General features: G+C 46.6%; 2 protein-coding genes across 2 annotated transcripts; one reads left to right on the forward strand and one right to left on the reverse strand.

Moving 5' to 3' along the window:
• Positions 1-19: 19 nt before the first annotated feature.
• LOC119280348 (protein trichome berefringence-like 7) lies at positions 20-4,586 on the forward strand. Its single transcript, XM_037561229.1, has 4 exons — positions 20-940; positions 2,389-2,547; positions 3,485-3,762; positions 4,227-4,586. Exons 1-4 carry the CDS (start codon positions 114-116, stop codon positions 4,247-4,249), a joined length of 1,287 nt encoding a protein of 428 aa, XP_037417126.1. The 5' UTR covers positions 20-113; the 3' UTR covers positions 4,250-4,586.
• Positions 4,587-4,862: 276 nt separating this feature from the next.
• On the reverse strand, positions 4,863-10,049 carry LOC119280359 (UDP-glucuronate:xylan alpha-glucuronosyltransferase 1-like). The gene is made up of 5 exons (XM_037561234.1): positions 9,892-10,049; positions 9,023-9,166; positions 7,361-7,558; positions 6,481-7,118; positions 4,863-6,133 (listed from the first exon to the last, which is right to left on the reverse strand). Exons 2-5 carry the CDS (start codon positions 9,052-9,054, stop codon positions 5,106-5,108), a joined length of 1,896 nt encoding a protein of 631 aa, XP_037417131.1. The 5' UTR covers positions 9,055-9,166; positions 9,892-10,049; the 3' UTR covers positions 4,863-5,105.
• Positions 10,050-14,843: the final 4,794 nt, after the last annotated feature.

Consider the following 14,843-nt stretch of genomic DNA (forward strand, 5'->3'; position numbering starts at 1 on the left):
ACCTCTCCCCCCCAGGGCGTCGCCGACGTGGCGTGGCCTCCGCGCGGTTCCGCTCCGGCGAGGCGGGCCGATTTGGCGGGCCAAGGGATGGGAGATCTGGCGGCGGGCAGGAGATGGTGAGCGCCAGCACTAGCCGGGGCGGCTCGGGTCGCGCCGCTCAGAGGGGCGGCGGCGGAGGCGGCGCCCTGCCCGGGAGCCCGCGGGTGTCCGCGGCGGCGCAGCGCAGGTGGTGGGGGGCCTCGGGCCCGTCGCTGGAGCGGGTCGCCCTCGCCTTCTGCGTCGCCTCCGTGGCGCTCGCGCTCTCCTGCGCGCTCTACCTCTACGTGCTCCGCTACCTCGGGCGGGGGCAGGCCGTGGCCGGGTTCGTCGGGGAGGACCTCGGGGCGTGCGACGTGTTCGACGGCAACTGGGTCCCCGACGCGGCCTACCCGCTCTACAACAGCTCCGACTGCCCCTTCGCGGAGAAGGGGTTCAACTGCCTGGCCAACGGCAGGGAGGACACCGGCTACCTCAAATGGCGGTGGAGGCCGCGCCGCTGCGACGTGCCGAGGTTCACCGCCGGCGCCGCGCTCGAGCGGCTCAGGGGGAAGCGTGTCGTCTTCGTCGGGGATTCCATGAGCCGCACGCAGTGGGAGTCCTTCATCTGCATGCTCATGCCCGGGGTGGAGGATCCCAAGACCGTCTACGAGGTGAATGGGAACGAGATCAGCAAGACCATACGGTTCCTGGGTGTGAGGTTTGCGTCCTTCGACCTCACCGTGGAATTCTTCCGGTCCGTGTTCCTTGTCGAGCAGCGCCCTGCGCCCAGGCATGCGCCCAAGAGGGTCAAATCGACTCTGAGGCTGGACAAGATGGATAATATCAGTCGGAAATGGGTGAATGCCGATGTTCTGATTTTCAACACCGGGCACTGGTGGACTCCCACCAAATTGTTTAATACGTAAGTTTTCTTGCTCTGTTTTGCTATGCTCGTTTAGTTCTAACCATGATAAATGTGTGTTTTCAGTACTGTAAGTATCTTGTTCGTCTTTCTCATATTTCATTAGAATCATATTTAATGTGTGTGTGTGTGTGTGTGTGTGTGTGTGTGTAATTAGTTGAATTGGGCACAAAAAACAGTATGAATAGGTAATACAAACTCCATTTCGATGATGTTACCTACTTTAAGTATTTGTAAGCTCCCAAGGATCCATTTGGCATCACTGTGGATTACGAATTTGGTTAAGTTGGTTTTAGGTAACTGGGTGTTTGGCTACCTGTTTTTTTCCCTGTCAAGTTGCAAACAGATATGTATCTGCATTCCTGAACATATGAGATGAAATTTGAGACGAAAACATTTAATTCACTTCTACTTAGCAGATTAATAGGATTTTGTACTATTTCATCAACTTAAAAAATAAGTACAGCGAGCACAACACAACAACCGCAAGCTTGAGCCTAACTCAACTTCTTGTTTCTATGCACCTCAAATCAAATGTATACATGGAAATGAGAGGAAAATGTCAATTATACTCATATCCTATTCTAACAGTGAGATGCCAATTATTTCCATATTCTAGCAATGCCATGATTCTGAAATCATGGAAACGAGAGGAAAATAGCAATGCCATGGTTATACTCATATTCTATTCTAACAGTGAGATGCTGCTTAGGTGCGAATATGCACAGCAAATTTGACACTGGGATGAGATGACTTGTGTGAATAAGTCAGAGGGGAACATAATGTGTTAGTGGAAGAACCAATCAAGAAATAATAGGACAGGGAAAAATTTACGATTAGCCGTCCCATCATGCATTTCACATTACCCTTCCCAGTCGATCTACCTCATAAAGTTCCTCCCACAAACCTTAGCGCTAGTTCCATCAGTTGTGATCCATCCCCTCACCCTTCTTCAGTTCCCAACATTTTTAGCTTATTGTCCTTCACTAGCTTCTTTTATGCCAAGCTGAGCATAAATCTGCGAAACAGTGTGCCCCTAGCCTATCTTCCTGCTCATCACAGGCACGGGCGTGACATTGGTTAAGCAGGGGCTAATGGTAATGACATTCCTAATTGACAATATGAACAGGTGATGACTTAGCAGATGCTGTTTGCTGGATGTTATGTGTCTTCCATTCGGCATACTTTTCTTTTTCAAGTTAGTAGTTAGCTAGTCTCTGGTAATAGTGGGTACATTACATAGTTTTTGTGATATTTGGCCAAAACCAGTACACAATTATCCAAGTTAGTATTTCCTTGTTCTTATATCAACTCATTGACTACTAGCACAACCCTTCCCCCCCTCTAAATCATATTCATCATTATCTACATATGTGAATTAACTCAAACTTAAGAGTATCCTAGTCTGATCAATGTCCGAGCTTGATCTGACTTGTTCTTCCCAACAGGGGTTGCTATTTTCAGGCTGGACGTGCTCTCAAACTAGGTACAACCATTGATGCTGCTTTCAGGATGGCACTGCAGACTTGGGCTTCTTGGGTGGAAAAAAGAGTTGATCTAAACCGAACACATGTGTTCTTCCGCACATATGAGCCATCTCATTGGAGGTGTGTTTTATTATAAATACACAGAGAGAGTTCTTCTCTTGCGTACAGCCTACTTTACTTTATGTTTCATCAGTATAATTTATTTTGTTTTAGTATACTGTGCAGGCAGTTTAATCATAAGAAACTTTGTGAAAAATATTTTTGATTTATTTTTGTAATTGTTAGAAAAGGATACAGATCATTTTGGTGGAGTATATGATAGTGTACGGGAATATCTATATAAAATTTAGGTGTTGACGATCTGTATCTGCATCCAAACACCACCAAAATATCTAAATATGACACCCATCTAAACTAAAATCCTATTAGTTGATATTATCTAACTTGAATAGTAGGGAGGTAGATAATTGCACCTATTTAATTAGTATGGTATGAAATATTTGGCTGATATCTCTGTCAATTTAACCAAAACATGCATTTCATATGTCATCTGTCCAAATTCGAATTTACACTCTGTTATACAATGTCGATCAGACATGGCTCTTTGAGCTCCACCGAGGCATATATAGCAATTTGATTTCCCGAATCCCAACTCTGTGTACAAGGAATAGCCTTTTTCTTCTTTTATTTAATGTTTGAGGGAACATGAGGTTAGCAATGGATATTAAGCTACAGCTGTCCCTGATTCAAAATTATTTCATACACTTCATTATATCAATTGCAGGAACTCGTTGTTCTGGTAGTATGTTTTATTCTGGAACAAAGGAGGGACATCACATGTCTGCACAGTTTCACTGAGAGTCTTGTGTTTGTATATTCCTTAAGGTTCCAGGATCAAATTGTGTTTCTATTGCATTGGTTACACCACCAATTCATTTGAAGTAGTTGAATGATGTTTGCAGAATATTAACTTACATTTCTCCTGTTCTCACAATTCTTTCCTTGCTCTGGTGTATCTTTTCTCTAAGAACTAACAAAAACTTATCCCATGTTACAGTGATTTGAACCAGACGATATGTGAAGTAACAGAAAAGCCTTCACCTGAGGCCAAAGGAAATGACAAGAGTGAACTTGGGGATATACTTGGTGATGTTGTGGCGAATATGAATGTTCCTATTACTGTGCTAAATGTAACTTTGATGGGAGCCTTCAGAACAGATGCTCATGTTGGCGCTTGGAGTTATCCTCCCACTATACTTGATTGCAGTCACTGGTGTCTCCCTGGAGTTCCAGATGCTTGGAATGAACTAGTATTTTCATACCTTTTTACAAATGGTGAGTTCACATTTATGCTGTGTATCTTCATTTTTCTGACTACTAGAAGCAAAATGGTGTGTATCGCTAGAGAGAGAAAAATCCATATCACAAGTTGCTCTCTCATAATGACAGTGTTCAGTTTAACCCTTTTCCATCCACTGCATCTGCAATGATATAAAATTTCCGTGACTTCATATGCAATGAATAAACATTTGTCAACTATACACAACCACAATGGGTCACATGACCCGAGAATTCACACTTATACTCAAAGCATATGGTGTAGAATGTTGTAGTTAACCCCATGATAACCTAGTGAAGTCAAATGACAAAGTGACTCTTATCGACTGTATCTTTGGTAGTGCTTCAGAAAATTTACTCCAAGAGTATAAAGCTTGATCATTAAATTGTACCGATGCAGTTGAACGTGTTCATTGTTATTGGATGATGAGCTGACCTTTCTTCATGTCTGAAATCCACAGGTTGGCGAAAGATGGCAGGGTGACTGACTCATTTTTCTTCTTTTGCCCCATACGTACATTCCCCCCATCTTCGGTTTTGTCAGCTATAGAAGAGCAACAGATGCCCTGGAAATAGCTGAGTATGATAGGTGGTTTAACTGGACCCCTCTGCATTCTTTTCTCTCTTGTACAAGGTGATGCATTCATTCCGAGGTGTAGATTTTGTATCGGTCCTTCAGATTGTCGATGAAAAGAAAGCATCACATTTTGTGTATGCTTCTTTCAATTCAATTTATACGTTGTGAAAACATGTGCTTCAGTCTGTATGTACTAACAGTTCACATCACACATTGTATAAATATATATATATGTTCTTTGTCACGATGAGCGCAAAAAGTTTGCATTGATGTATTGCCTACGTATGTTTTTTCCCACTGACATGTACATAGTTAAATTCTGGACACGGTATAATGATCAGTTGGTGCCCAGGGATATGATCTGCTCCAAACTACCAAGTTAAATTTCTGGGTATGGGATTCAGTTGATGTGCGGGAATATGTCAAACATGTTGATATATTTTTGTATGAACTTGGGCAAACTTAACTAAAATAATTTGGAACAGAGGTTGGGAAACATTTTCACTGCCATTAGCTTTCATTGTCGTGAAAAAACATTCCGTGTTCTTAGTAAGAGAATTTACATGCACAGACAACTTATTAGCTAAACCAACCCAAAAGAATTGTTGACCACCTCCAAGGCTCAGAGCCGCAGCCAGGAGGACGGCAACAGAGGAGGGTTTGTGTTTGTGTGGGGAAGGCCCTAAGCATAGCTACCTATACAAGCTGCTGCTATGCAGGTACGGTGCTATACATATCATGAAGCTTTTCTTCTGTACACAGCTCACGAGCTCGACGACAAGCTCACCGTCGCAGGCGTCGCCGGCGCGGGGTTGCTCTTCGACTGGTTCTTGGCCTCGCCCCAGTGCCACAGCATGCTCTCCCAGAAGCAGAACTTCTCGAAGCAGGTCTTGAGCCTCGGGTCGGTGATGTTCCGCCGCCAGTGCCCGTCCTCCAGGTTCGCCTTCTCCGCCTGCCGCCGGTCCCACTCCAGCCCTGCCTTCTGCCTCGTCCTCAGAAGGCAGTAGGACTGGAGCCTCCGGGGCATCTTGTCGTGCGTCTTCCACCACCGGCTGTGCGCGACGTCGCTTGCGAACTCGCGCATCATGAAGTTGTTCCAGTTGCAGTCGTAGTCCCTGAAGCACAGCCATGGCTTCAGGCCCAGGTAGTGGAGCACGTAGAGGCCCGGCGGGTCGGCGCCGAACAGCTGGGTCTTCTTCGCCTTGGCCTCCTCGCTGTCGCCCTCCCAGAAGTGCTTCAGGAAGTTCATGTGCTTGGGGATGCGGTGCCACCATGTGAATATCTCGTTCAGGTACCCCTGGTCGCCCCCGTTGTACGACGTGATCTCGTTGATGTGCTCCATCAGCAGCTGGAACGTGCAGTTGGAGGGCTCGATCACCATGACGCCGGAGTTGAAGAGAGTCGCGTTGTTGCCCGTCGCGGTGATCTCTGGCATCGCGAACAGGAAGTCCACGTTCCTCAGGATGAGCAGGTCAGCATCTATGAATATGATCTTGTCGTAGTCGGTCAGCTGCCATAACCTGAACTTGCTGTAGTTCCACTCGTTGTAGGCGTCTCGCTCGGCTTTTGGGTTCCTGATCCTTTCAATTATCCTGACCTTCCAGCCTGCGGCTTCCAAGCCTCTCCGGTGGTGATCGCTTATGGTGTTATCAACTAGGATGACCAAGTCTCTTGTTGATCCTGCTTGCCTGATGCTCTGAGCTGCTGTGATGGCACCACATACATATTCACTTGCTGAATGCAGTATCGTGGCATATGCTTCTCTTCTTCGGTCGACTGAGAAAAGTCTTGCTGCACCGGTAAGAATAGATGTTATCTACTGAATTCTAATCTTATGCTGAAAACAAGTAAAATCTAACAGGGCCCATTCAACTGAATTTTAATCTTATTCGGGGAAGCAGTAAAATCTAACAAGCCCCATTCTATATAAATTCCTACGGAATAGACCTTAGTACAAGTATAAAAAAAATCAATGTGTTGAACTTCTCTGACAGAATTAGATGCTATTTTTGCTGAAAATAGTTGTACTGGGTATCATTTTTTTAGAGCATGATGTGCATATTTTAATCGGTTTTAAAGAAGAACATGTGCACGGAAATGAGAAACGTAGACTAAACGTTGACTAAAAAGCAACAAACCTTTTGCTTTAAGTGGAATAGCAAGCTCGCATGATCCAACAGGAAGCCTAAGCTTTTCCCTTACTGCTTTCAAATCAGGCCTATACAACCAGGCATTGCCTTCATGTTTCACAAGGTTCTTGCAGGGGAAGAGGTTGGGGATGGGGAAGCAGTCCGTCACAAAGAGCACATGGACCTTCCGGTTGCCTCTTGAAGAGGTCACGGCCAGTTTCGCCGCTGAGAGCTGCAAATGGAGCCTTGCAACATCTCTCGACCAACCCGCCACCCTTGTACAGGGAAGTTTCACAGCAACAACATCAAACCATGCGCCTCTTCGGACATTAGGCTCTGGAAATGATGGGCAGGAAGGTATCTCAGATTCTTCCTCCTCATCTATCCATTCAGGATATAGTTTAGGCCAAGTAATGCTGTCCTTGGCATGCTCAAGTCTTACAATCGAAACATGGCTTTCGGGGAGTATGCGCGACCAAGAGCCATACTCGGTGCTGTTAAAATTCAGGAGTCCAATTTTGAGCTCTTGGTTACCAGCACTAAGATCTTCTATAGCTGTATATACATCGGCCCACTGAACATCAGCAGATGATACGTATCGCGGATCAGCACTTGTTTTGTCCCATATCCAGTCAACATCAACATACCTGCAAAGCATACATGAACTTCCATGAGATAATAGTTATAGTCTACATCAGTGGCGGGCAAAGAATTGAATTTTTCCTTATCTAAGCCCTGCATAGTAAAATTTCTTCATTGTTTTGCCTAGGGGGGGCACGCCCCCCCTCAGACTTGTACTAAGCTCCGCCACTGGTCTACATCAACGTTTGTCATCTTTTAACGTGTCGCAAATAGTTTGCTGAGATTTGTTTGAATGATTTATACTCACCGAGAACTTGATTGTAGTTGGCGCTCGTACAGCGTCGGAGTCAGGAGGGTAAGAAATGTCGCAGAAACAATAGCTATAAGCAAGTAGCGCAAGGATTTGAACTTGCAACCGCAGTTCTTCTCAAGGACAAGAACTTCATAGTTCTCAACATCTTTGAAACTTTTGTTTTTGGTGGTCCTTCTCTTAGTTGTGTCATCACTGCATAAGGTAGTAATAAAATCAGTGAGTAACTGCTATCACAGAAAAATCTGTCACCAAAGAACTATGCTTGTCTAAAACAGGAAAAAAATATAGAAGAAAAATATCCCTTAGCTTGGAGTACCAACGAAAATAATTGATTAGTTCTTGTTTGACAAGACAGGTTATGATGTTACTAAGTATATGTCCTTTTCTTGCTTTTCACTTTGATTTCCAATCATAATCTTTTGACGAAAAGATTTTCGTCATAATCTTGGGCCGGTTAACTATGATTTGTAGGGCACAGGTGGCGAGCTCTCATACTCGTAGGGAAGCAGTTTTGCTTTAACTAAAAAGGTTAGAAGCACAAACGCAAGCTGCATCAGCGTCGCAAATCTCTCATACAGTAGATGTCTGTAGAAACAACCGCAAGGATACAACAGCTAGACCAGTAGAAAGCAACACTTTCAGGCTCCTGCTTTCTTCTTCAAGATAGACCAGCCAATGGTTTTATATACAGGTAGTGCTACCACATCATCCTTTAAGCTTTGCTACAAATCAAAATAAGTGGAATGCTGATAGGCCTTGGCCCCCTTTATGGGCCAAAAAATACACATAACTGTCCCATTGGAGGCGTCCAAAAGTGTGCCCTTTTTAAAGGGAGGAAAATGCAGTATATCCGATCGCTGGATGCGAAAGGGAGCCGCACCAAAAAATGTTTGCAGGTCCAAAGAAACTAGTGTCGCCGGCACCAAGGAAAACTCCAAAGTTTTGTGTGTGCCGACTCGTATTTTGCGATCCTACGAACCTATCTTTCAGGGATCGAAAGCGTCGCCATAGTTTATTATTGCTGATCACATGGGTGACTCTGTACCTAACAACTGACAAATCTTTGATCGGATCAAATTCAGGGAAGCATGGCTGGCGGTTGCAAAGCACAACTTGGAACCTTCGTCCATGGGCCTTACACGCTAGTGCTCGTTTAAAAATGGAGTTCAGAGTTCAGACTGACAGGAGATGATCCAAGGATGCTGAAATCAGCGGCCGGCATCCCCCCTACACGCCGGCAGCAGTGGCAGGAGAAGCCATGAGCCGGGCTGAAAGGAAGCTGATGCGTCCATGGATGAATTCATGGAGCAGCCTCCAAGTCCACGGGGGTCAACAGCGGGTAACTAACTCCTAACCGGCATGAGAAGATCGCCCGTAATAACGCGAGATTACGAAGCGCGCAGCTACCAACCACCACACCGCCGCCGGCCGGCAGCAGCAATAAAAGGGGAAGCGGCACGTCGCGGTCGGGTCCGCTGGGGTCGATCTAATGCAGCATGCGGTGGCGCCGTCGGCGGGCAGTCGAGGCGCGAGAGCAGCGCGGCCGTGGAACGAGAAAAGGGAAAGAGCTTTGGATTGTAATTATTAATTATTATTTTTGAGTCCGATTGTAATTATTAATTAAAACGGGGCGGGCGGGGTCGCGGGGAATCTTACGCGGCCGCGGCCGGTCGGTGGCGCTGCTCCATTGGGCCTGGGCTGGGCCCCGCTCGGTCCTTGCTCTTCTCCCGCCTCTCCCTCCTCTGCTCCGAGCGAGCAGGAGGATCACGCCGCCGCCGCCGCCGGTGCGCTGCTTCTCATCTGCAATCACAGCAAGGGCGATGTCATGTCAGACGCGCGGGCCACCGGCATGAAAGAACAAGAGGCAAAGGCGCGCAACAAAACGAAGGGAGAGAGAGAGTAGTAATGGCATCGATCAACACGCACACCATGGATGGGCGGAGGGGGAGAGGGAACCGAGAGGGCCGAGTGTAGCGAGGGTGGAAGCAAAAGTAAGAAACAAAATAAAAAAAAGAATAAAATAGAAGGCAGAGCAGACCAGCAGAGGGCTGGGGTTGGAGACCCGATGCATGGAAACATGGCTCTGACACGACCCGGCCTAGAAAATCAGGGAAATAATAAACAAAACGATCTGCTGTTTTCTTCCTATTTTCTTTTCTTTTCTGCTCGAGAAGAGGAGAACAATCACCAGACCGCCGCTGATCATCAGCACGGAAGACGTAATCGCCACTAACCAAAAAGAGGAAAAAAGAAAGGGAGGCGAATCAAGCAAATGCTGGCGCGAGCAACTCTCGAAAATGAGAACAGCAAATGACCGCCATGGCCAGCACCTACGAAGCTACTGCAGCGGAAGGTGCCTCCATGGATGAACCGAACGATAAGAGCCAAGAAGAACGCGGAGGAGTCGCCATGGATGACCCCAAGAGCAACTCCGCCGGAGTCTAGGGTCCAGAACCAAATGAAAGGAGCAAAGAAGGCAGGAAGAGCAAGGGAGGAGCCGCCATGGACGAGCAGTGGTACTGTACCCGCGACGCAGGTGGGCCGGCGAAGGGAAGGTGGGCGGCAAGAAACGGGCTGCTTGCTCGTCCCTCCTCCTCCTCTCTCTCTCCACGCACTCACGCAAAAGAAGAGCTCGAGTCGAGTGGTGGTGAGTCGGAGGTCTCAGGAGGGGAGGAGGGGGACGAGGCAAAGCTCCTTTATATACATACACCATGGAATCGCGACTCTGTAATGTAATACCACGTAGGCCGGGCAGCGGGGGAAGAGCGCGGTGACGCGGACGCGGATGCACAGTGGCGACGCGCAACCATGGCGACGGATCACTCGTTTCTTATTCCCAGTTAATTGTTGGGTGGACCGTGGACGTACCACGGCCGGCGGGTCAAGCACCCCAAATCTTCCAGGGGTACTGTGCGCGAGGAGATAGGAGGGGGTGCCTAATCAGTCGGCGAGCGCACGTCTTAACTTTGCCACCGAGATTTCACCGGGAGAGGGGAAAAAAGGTACCACTCCTCGTAACTTTTTATTTAAAAGCCGCGGGAAAATAGTAACCATCGCCACTCTGATTCTAACATCTTTTCACTTTGCCACGAACCTCCTTTTCTTTTTGGGAAACGCTATCACTCAACCGGCAGATGTTTTATGCGCGCGTCAACCTCCTCGATGGCCGTCGGATTTGATTTGGATCGAACGATCCAGGATCAATACCTATCCTAGTATAGTTTTTGTAATTCGTCCCTTGTTTCAATTGGTTTGACCGAAACAAATGGTCTGTTGTAGACCACTCACAACCAGCAGCCAAGCTGAGCGCCCTTGTCGGTAGGTCGTCGTCGTCGAGCACCGCCACCCTATAGCCCGTAGGTCATCGTCGTCGAGTGCCGCCGCCCTATAGGTCGTCGTCGCCGAGCGCCGCTGCCTGTACTTCGTCGTTGTCGAGCGCCACCACATGTAGGTCGTCGTCGTGAGCGCATCCATGCCGGATCTCCGCCGCCAAACGCCTCCTAGCAACCGGATCGACGAGATCCGCCATGCCGGCGTGGGGCGCTATCAACCTCACCACCGTCCTGACACCACCAGCGCTAGTAGCAGCCACATCACCATGTCGTATGTCCAAGTCCACTCTAAGTTTCTGCAACAACAACAATGTCGTTGCGAAACGGCGACGACGAAAGACAATTGTGTTAGTGTGCGATGTGGGTGGAGATGTTGTTGCATTGTTTGCAACAAGAGTCTTGTTATAAAAAATTAGACACGGCGGGAGATGTGTTTGCAATTTTGGCAATAAGGGTCATGTTGCAGAAAATTACGCAAGAAGTTTTGCAACAGAGAACTTGTTGCGGGAAATTAGAGAAGAGAAGGTTTCACCACAAAAATATTATTGCAGAAAATTAAAGAAGAGAAACCGACGACACGCATCACACAATCAAGCGCCTCGCGAGACGGCAAAAGATCCACCAGCCGACGCCCTTTTTTGGATTGACTTAAGTTAATTCTTAGCTAAAACAGAGGATCAGAGACCTAAAAAAGCAGAGAGGAGTTTGATTGATTGATTGATGGGATTTGGTACCAAAAAACCGACGAGCCAAAATTTGACAATGCGTGCGGGCGTTGGCCCCGCTGGATATCCTGCCGAGTCAGGCATTGCCCATCAGATTTTTGGTGAAGTTTGTTAACGAAGAACGCCCACCTGCATCGCATCAAACAGCGGCTCTGAGTTATTATTTCATTGGAAATCAGTTTTCAGCTTGGCGTTCAGTAGTAACAGCGGAGAGACAGGGATATATCTGGCGGACTTGAATAAGCATCGAGATTCCCGCGGGACCCACGCATTTTTCCGGGAATTGACAAGCGATCCGACGGGCGCCGCGGCACGCCGCGGCTGTCAGACGCGAGATCACGGCATGCCGGAAATGCGAAATCACGGAGCGGTGGAGGGGGAAAGGGAGGCCGTCAGGTGCGCCACTGCGAGTTGATGAGGGCCCGCCATCACCCATCGCTGGCTGGCGGCCCTGCGGCGGCGTGGGCCTCTTTGCCAAAGCTTGTCGCCGGTGGGTGAATTTTCCGCTTCTCTCTCCTCCTCTGCGTGTCAGATGGTGTCAGAGGAACTGACGTGGCGCCGGTGTTCTTTTCTTCTTTTTACCGCCCGTGCCGTCCTTGAGCTGGGCTTGGCTTGGCTTTACTTTGGGGAGCAGTCTTAAAAAGAGAGACATTGTTATTGTTATTATTGAGACGCAGGTGATCCGGGTTTAGATCGTTTCCTACGCAGACCCGTTTGAAAGATAGGGAAAATGCATAGAAATACTTCAACCGTTCTTTTTTTTATTTCACATATAAAATTTGTGTCAAGTCAAACTTTACATAGTTTGATCAAACTTATATTAAAGAATATCAACACCTACAATGCTAAATGTACATAATATGAAACTACATTCCATGATGAATCCAATGAAACTGATGCTATTTGCAACAAAGGAAATACTATCTTGTATATGTACCTTTGAAATTTCTTATGTAATTTGGGTATTCCATAGCAATTCGGGGGTACCCTGTAAACCTTCTTTCTGCACGTACAACTTTTGTGTTTACCCTCCATGACATTCAAACAACATTTTGGATGTTTTCTCGCGGTTTTGTTCCTGTAGGAATCTAGGGTACATCCGTACATGACATCTCAATTCCTACGTTTTTCCAAGTCTTGCATTTTGATTTCCTGCGTTTCAAGCATGCCTTGCTCTTTTGAAGGAGTTATCTTTTCAGTGCTAGGTAGCATATACTTTGGCATACAATACAAAAATAATTTTAACAAAAGATGTCTTGACATGCTTGGTACACAAACAACGTTGGAAGAACCACCTAATGTGAAGCTGCACCCATGAGATCAGATCGCCATGGGGGAAAATTGGCCCATCCACATTGATGTTCATATGAAGTTATTAATGTTTTAGCTCTCAAACCAGATAAAACGTCTCTGATTTAGAATTTATCATCCTTCGCCTCTCACTGCAAATCGTATATCTTAATAACTTTCAAAAAATCATGGAAAATATTCAAATATGTGATAAACTTTCTGAAAATCTGGAAAAGCTTTGAAAAGAACTAGCCATTGGAATGATGTCATTAATTTCAGCCACTTCGGCTTATAAACTATCACTCGTGTCCTCTAGGGATGAATCTTTGCTGATATTTTTCGAATTGAAGATACATTTGTACAAAAAATGAAGACAATCTACTAGAACACACGCCACAGTGACATATAGAAAAAGAACTTTTGGTTATATGAAAGGCATCACGAAGAGAACCAACGCCTCTCACTGACACACGCCTCTCATTGCAAATCTGAATTTCAAATTGACATCTTTTCTTGGATCGTAACCGTTTGCAAGTGCAACTCGAAGAGAACCAAGCATTGGTTGTTAAGACAGTGTGTGTATAAGGACTTGGATGCCACAACGAAGCAAAAGCTCATATCAAGCAAAAATTTACGCAAGGCACATCGACCTCGAGAAGCACTATTGTTTATGCCAGTTTTAGATTTGATGTATATTAATTTGCCCACCACAAATCCTCTAAAAGAACCCTGTACTTTTCTCTAAATCGAGCCCTATAAGTAGTCCTTTATTTTGTGAATAAGCCCTATAAGTAGTCCTGGAGATGAAAAAGATTAGAGGGCAAGACATGAGGGGCTTTACCCATCTCGGGGAACCTGAACTTGGGTACGCCAGGTATACATTGTGCTTGATCTTGTCAAAGTTATTCAACGAGTTCTCTCGTTGCGTACTCATCCCCTTATCATCGTCAACAATTGTTGATCATATTTTGTTTTCCACATTCTAGCTTGCAAACTCACACCATCACTGGGCAATTATTAGTAGCTAATGTGCTTAGTTTCTAAATCCAAGTTAATATTTGTATTTCCAGGTGTGGTTGCAGCCACAAGTAATTTCTGCTCCTCTCCACGCATTTTTTTTTGTGTGTGTAGTCTCGCCCCTCCACTCATAGACATGTAGGGCCAGGCAAGGCACACCTTGAATTCATCCCCTCCCCAAATGTGGTGAATTTAAAGCCTCGACTTGCAATGAACCTCATCATGTCCACCTGATCTAGGCAGTCGACGATCCAACGGGCATGGTGCCGCGGACGGCAGCCCCATCACCCATCATCCACACCATCCGAGTGACATGCCGAGCGCCCCATACTAGATACGAACCCATTGATTAGATTCCTGTACGTTTGAATGCAATCATCTGGAGTTTGTAGTACGTCCGAGTAAATTGATTTGATGTTTGTGAAAGACGCTGGGTCGAAAGAGAGCAGGCAGTCCAATGTACTCGCGAATCGCCAGTGTACGCGGCGCACTAGGCTGGCCGGCGAGCGCTGGGAGATGGCATGTGCATGCGTACCCCCTTTTTTCTACCCTGTAGTAAATTGTAAATGTTCGATTCATTTGTGTCAGTCGGGCTCCACTCCAGCTAGGAAAGCCAGATATTCGCATGCCACAGTCATAATCTCTGTGCTCTGACTGCTGCGCCCGTCATTTCCTTGATGGAATAGTGTACCCTAGTAGGAGTGTACTACTCCTACCATGGAACTCTATTCGTATGCAACTTGGTTATTTTTGACTGCGAGTGAGAAGCCATGCACGTATATTGATGTTACTGAATACCGATACAGTATCATGTTGTATTCCAGCAGGCTGCCGATCCTTCTCTTGCCGTTGAGGCGAAACGAAGAGGCCTCGCGACATAGGCCTTTCCATACGGACGGCTACGACACCCGATATTCCGGTCTAAGGATAGGCGTGTCAACTCCGGAACAACCGAATCTGCACACCGTGGCATCGACAGAGACGCTCCAAAAACTCAGACGAAACTTCTCCGCGCCGGAACGAGCCAACTTAAACAGCACCCCATGCACCAGCCATGTCTCACGCCCATATATATGCATGCACACATAAATATTCCCTGGAAGAATGAAGATC

The sequence above is a fragment of the Triticum dicoccoides genome, chromosome 1A, assembly GCF_002162155.2.
Source record: "Triticum dicoccoides isolate Atlit2015 ecotype Zavitan chromosome 1A, WEW_v2.0, whole genome shotgun sequence".
Classification (NCBI taxonomy): domain Eukaryota; kingdom Viridiplantae; phylum Streptophyta; class Magnoliopsida; order Poales; family Poaceae; genus Triticum; species Triticum dicoccoides.